This window comes from Garra rufa, chromosome 14, assembly GCF_049309525.1.
Source record: "Garra rufa chromosome 14, GarRuf1.0, whole genome shotgun sequence".
NCBI classification, from domain to species: Eukaryota; Metazoa; Chordata; class Actinopteri; order Cypriniformes; family Cyprinidae; genus Garra; species Garra rufa.
The window spans coordinates 13,520,811-13,526,810 of NC_133374.1; the positions used below are offsets into that span (position 1 = coordinate 13,520,811).

Here is a 6,000-nt window from a genome sequence, read left to right on the forward strand (position 1 = left end):
TTTTTGTTGTTGTTTAGTGATAGTTGTTCATGAGTCCCTTGTTTGTCCTGAGGTAAACTATTACAGAAGGTTCAAACGATCACTGATGCTCCAGAAGAAAACATGATGCATCAAGAGCTGGGGGGTGAAAACTTTTGGAATTTGAAGATCAGGGTAAATTTTATTTATTTTGTCTTCTGGGAAACATGTAGGTATTTTCTGTAGCTTCTGAAGGGCAGTACTAAATGGAAAAAATATGAGATTTAGGAAAAATAAGAAAAATGTACACATCCTCATTCCGTTTAAAACTTTTCACCCCCCGGCTCTTAATGCATTGTTTTTCCTGCATTTACATTTTAGTGAGTATTTGAACCTTCTGAAATAGTTGCATATGAGTCCCTCAGTTGTCCTCAGTGTGAAAAGACAGATCTCAAAATCATAAACAAAAACAAAAATAAAAAAATGCTAAAAAAACAAAGAATTTGTAAGATGAAGGATTTTTCTTAAGAACAGCAGGCAGTTTAACTGTTCAGGACAAACAAGGGGCTCATGAACAACTATCACTAAACACACACACACACACACACACACACACACACAGCTGTGGATCATTTAGGTAACAACAAAGTGTTAAGAATCAGAAGGGTAGTAAGGACATTATTAAAATAGTCCATGTTCAACCATAATGTTATGAAGCTACGAGAATACTTTTCGTGCACAAAGAAAAAAAATCTCCTGGATTTCATAAAAAATGTTCTGAAGATGAACGATGGTCTTATGGGTTTGGAATGACATAAGGGTGAGTAATTAAAGACAGAATTTTCATTTTTGGGTGAACTATCCCTCTAAACAAGATGGACTGATCCCTTGTAAATTTAAAATTTAAATCTAAAAATGAAGCATAGCCAGCTTAGAACTACTGTTTTAAAAATAGTGAAGTAAATAATGTCTAATGCTTTAGTTTTCAAGCAGCTTAAACTAGAGAGTCATAAGATATACACTGCTACATGAAGACTGGGTTCTGTGATCACATCACATTTGGGGAAGATGGATAAAAAAAACTGTGAGACACAGAAAGAAAGAGCGTGAAAATGAAAACCCAGGCAGCATGCGCAACAAAGTGATTAAAAGTGAGAAAGAATAATGAGTAAGGAACGAGTGAAGTGAGAGAAAATGAGTCGAGAGTTTATGAATTAAAGCCACATTGAGAAGAGAAAGTGTGATTTGAAGGTAGGGGGTGATTAGCACGTTTCAATTGATATCTTCATCCTTTTCACGAGTTTCAAACCCATGGTGGCGACGGCAAAAGCTTGACTATTTGAGGACGATAATGAAGGCTCCAGTTGGAGAGACATGTTCAGGCTGGCAGCCATACTGATTATCTGCTGCCGCAATATGACGCTTTGAAGCTCATCCTTAACCACAATAGACCGGAGAGGTGAAGGGAAAAGTATCAGAAAAAGTAGAGGGCTTGACTCGAAATGTCAGGAGGATGACAGTTCAAGTCAGCTTTGTGTTTAATAAGTGAAAAGAAGCCATTCTCATGATTCATTACGCACATCTCCAACAAAGCTGAGGGACAGCCTTTTTTTACAGTCTGAAATGTTTTACTTCTAAAGAAACAGACCCTTTACTGACAACTGATCTGAGCAATGCAGCTTACTCCCAAATTAAAAATAATGTGTAATACTTTTACATACAACACCAGTCATTTATCTGATACATCTGATATCTGATACAATGTACAGCAAGAACAGTAAAATTTTTGAAAATATTTGTACTATTTAAAAATGTTTTCTATTTAAATAAATTTTAAAATGTAATTTATTCCTGTGATTTCAAAGCTGATTTTTTAGCATCATTATTCTTCAGAAATCATTCTAATATTCTGATTTGCTGCTCAAAAAACATTTATTATTATGTTGAAAACAGCAATAGATTTTTTTCAGGTTCCTTTGATGAATAGAAAGTTCAGAAGAACATAATTTATCTGAAATAGAAATCTTTTGTAACATTATACACTATACCATTCAAAAACTACACAAATATATATATATATATATATATATATATATATATATATATATATATATATGCATATATATATGTATATATATATATATACACACACACACACAAAAGGAACAAAAGAGAACAGCCAGTTACAGTCAAACTAAAAATTATTCAGACACCAGATATAATTTGTGATTTTTTTTAGTGGGTGCAGGGCACTATAGTTCATTTATGTAAGTGAGGATAGCAAAATAAAGTAAACTGTGATACATTATGCCCAAAAATTCTTCATACAGTGGACTACCAGTAAAATTAATAAAAAATTGGGACCAAAAATTTGATTTGACACTTTGACCTGACCATGTTTTGTTACATACCTTTCTATCAAAGTTATCTGACATTATCAAGATTAATTTGTTCTGACAGTTTAACTCTTGAGTTCTTGTCATATTTTATTACCATTTACTAAACTATAGCAAATAAACTGTTATAATGTGAGAAATATTGAAGGTGTCTGAAGACATTTTGATTTGACTGTATCTCATTTCATATTTTCCTGTAAAGAACAGGCTAATGTGTTAAAAATCACAAGACATGAAGGAAGCCACATTATGATCATCAGAATCATAATCTAGAAAATCAAAGCAAACAACCTGTTCTTGTGTACTCACTCGCCCTCTTGTGGTCTTTAGACATGCTGATTTAGTCATTTGCATATCAAAAAGTTTTATAAATATGACATTAATAGACACAGGCAGGAAGAGACAGAGACAGAAGAAAAGAAAATACGCTCAGGGATCGAGGAAGGAAAGATCAGATGTGCAGCTGCTCTGGTTTGTGAATGGCGCATCTATCCCTACATTTTTCTGAATCAGTGCTGCGACATCCAGTCAATTCTTAGCCAATAAAGGAAAATTAAAGTTACAAGGAGTGGACAGACCAGTAAGACCCATGTTAAGTCACTCAGTTGCTGAGAGAGCAAAAATCTCTCCATTGAAAAGTAAACACCAGAACAGTAATTATTAATTCACATGCCTGAGCGTCTGAACAGAGCTTTTTATAGCAGGCAGTTTTCTCTTCTGAAAAGAAGCAGGCATACAAGCACAGTTTTTCTGAAGTGTTCTTATGCTGACAATTTAAGATGTAATGCCTTTTAGCCCTAAAAGCACTACTATTTGCAATAGCAGGTTGTTTACATGAGAAGCTGATAAGAGACCTTTGAAGGTTTTGTGTCCAGGGAGAACCAATGAAATATTTGGATAATAAGGCAAACATCTAAATTCAGATCTGCTTTATAAGGTCTGCCTTGGGGATGCCATTTTTAGGACTAAAATTATGCAGCTCTAGTTCTGGGTCAAAGATGCAGAGAAAAACAACGCAAAATGCATATAATAAATTGCAATTATTCATAGAATTATGCATAGTAGAAGAGCAAAAGAGCTTTATGACCTTTAACAGTTGTCACTTGGCAGCTAACCAAATTAACTGCACAAAACAATTAATTGCCAAATTAAGCAAACGCCGGCATCTGTTTAATTTGGCAATTACTTTTTGTGAATTATCAGCTGAGAGCATGAAACAATCAAAATTCAAAGTCATTTGTACAAATAATAATCTTCATTTATGTTAATAGTTTTGCATATTGCTAATATATACAGTTAATGTCAAAAGTTTACATACACCTCACAGAATCTGCAGAATGCTAATTATTTTACCAAAATAAGAGGGATCATACAAAATGCATGTTATTTTTTATTTAGTACTGACCTGAATAAGATATTTCACTTAAAAGATGTTTACATATAGTCCACAAGAGAAATTAATAGTTTAATTTTTAAAAATGACCCTGTTCAAAAGTTTACATACAGTCTTAATACTGTGTTGTTACCTGAATGATCCACAGCTGTTTGTTTGTTTTTTTTTTTGGGTGAGAGTTGTTTATGAGTCCCTTGTTTGTCCTGAACAGTCAAACTGCCTATTATTTTTCAAAAAAGTCCTTCAGGTCGCACACATGTTTTGGTTTTTCAGCATTTTTGTGTATATGCACCATATGCAACAATGACTGTATGATTCTGAGGTCCATCTTTTTACACTGAGGACAACTGAGGGACTCATATGCAACTATTACAGAAGTTTCAGCTGCTCACTGATGCTCCAGAAGTAAAAACGATGCATTGAGATCAAGGGGTGTAAACTTTTGAATGGAACAATGTCTACATTTTTCTTATTTTGCCTAAATATCATATTTTTTTTCATTTAGCACTGCCCTTCAAAAGCTACAGAAGAGACTTGCATGTTCCCCAGAAGACAAAAAAGGTTTAATTTACGTTGTATGATCCCTCTTATTTTGATAAAATAATTAACATTTTGCAGATTCTGCAAGGTGTATGTAAACTTTTGAACAGTCATTTTATAAATTAAACTATTATTTTCCCTCGTGGACTATATGTAAACGTTTTTATGTGGAATATCTTATTCAGGTCAGTACTAAATAAAAAATAACATGCATTTTCGGTAAAACAAATAACATTTTCCAGATTCTGCAAGGTGTCTGTAAACTTTTGACTTCAACTGAATTTCAGCATTTATTGAATCACTGGCTTAAACCAACTTGGTTTCCACTAGTCAGTCTGGTCTAGTTTGAGAACTTATCAACTAAACCACCAAAACTTTACAACCAAGCTGTCTTTCACAATCAGAATCAGAGATTATGTGATTTAACTGATTTGTTGGCTAGTTTGTGATCTAGCAAACTATTAACTATCATACAGTTCTTCAAACAAACCTGTTTTTCTCCACTGGGCTTCTTGTGGTTCAGAAGGAGCTCCACGGCTCCCACCACCTCTTTACGAATGGCGTGGAGCAGAGCATCACCGACATACACGTTGAAGCTGAGGAGCAGTTCAATGATCTCCAAGTTCTCATTCTCAATGGCGATGAGCAGCGCCGTGCGCCCTAGAGGATCGATGCAATTGATGTTGATCTTGAAGTAGATCTCCGCCTCCTCCAGCGCTAGTTTCACGCTGGCGTAATCGCCCTTCTCCACGGCGCTGAGGTAGGACTTCTCCTGCACCGAGAGCTCCGACTCAGCGCGCACTATCCGCAGCGGAATGCGGTCCCGGTACGAGGAGTTATCCGTTCTGCGGTAGTACAACTGCGACATTGTGGCTCAATCCATGACAAAACAGTTGGAGAGCGAGGAGTAAAGGCTACCTGAAGACAAACACATCTGTATATACACTTGGGAATGACAGACACTTAATTCGATGGCTTTATAATAACATTCTGCTAAAAATCGAGCAGGGTGGCAGGTGCAAAGAAGTAGACCACACAGAACTAGCAATAAAACAGCTACCAGCTAGTCGTCAAGTGGTTAGTTTTTGGAATACTGTAGCTACGCGAAGCGTATAAGCAACTTGGACTAACTAATGATCAGCAAAAGGCTTGGCACAACTGAATAGATAACATCAAATACAACAACAATCACTATTTCTGTCGAGTTATTAAATTGCATATTGTAAAAATAAAAGGAAATAAAAATTAAACTTCAAATATCAAAGTAAAACGATTATTAGTCAAGCGAAACGGCCCCAAAAAAGCTTTATTTTTCAAATTACGCACACTTTACGCAGGTAGCTATCACATTCTCAGCCCATGTTTTAGTTACTAAAAATGAAACTTATGATACAAAACATATCAAAATAATATACCGGTGCTTGGCAATTTGAATTAAAGCACGCAAACCTGCCAAAACTCACCAATCTTCAAATTACGCTTGCTTACGCAATGACAGCACTATAAATTTAGCGTAAAAAGAGCTTCAGTTTCATTATTTAGAATCACGACTAAACTTTTACAAGAGCATATGAAGGATATGATTACAATTCGCACTAAACACATACGATTAAATATACAATACGCACAATTTAAAGCATTGGATAAGGATGCTGTATCTATCTACAGAGCGCAGCGTACAAAAAACTCACCTTGTTGTCGGAACAACTTTGA

General features: G+C 35.1%; 1 protein-coding gene across 1 annotated transcript in view; it reads right to left on the reverse strand.

Moving 5' to 3' along the window:
- Positions 1 to 5,186, reverse strand: part of trpc4b (transient receptor potential cation channel, subfamily C, member 4b) — a 28,743-nt gene extending 23,557 nt beyond the window's left edge. Inside the window, exon 1 of the mRNA XM_073817801.1 lies at positions 4,778 to 5,186. Coding sequence (XP_073673902.1) covers positions 4,778 to 5,155 — 378 coding nt within the window. The 5' untranslated portion in view covers positions 5,156 to 5,186. The remainder of the gene's footprint in view (positions 1 to 4,777) is intronic.
- Between the last annotated feature and the right edge of the window lie 814 nt (positions 5,187 to 6,000).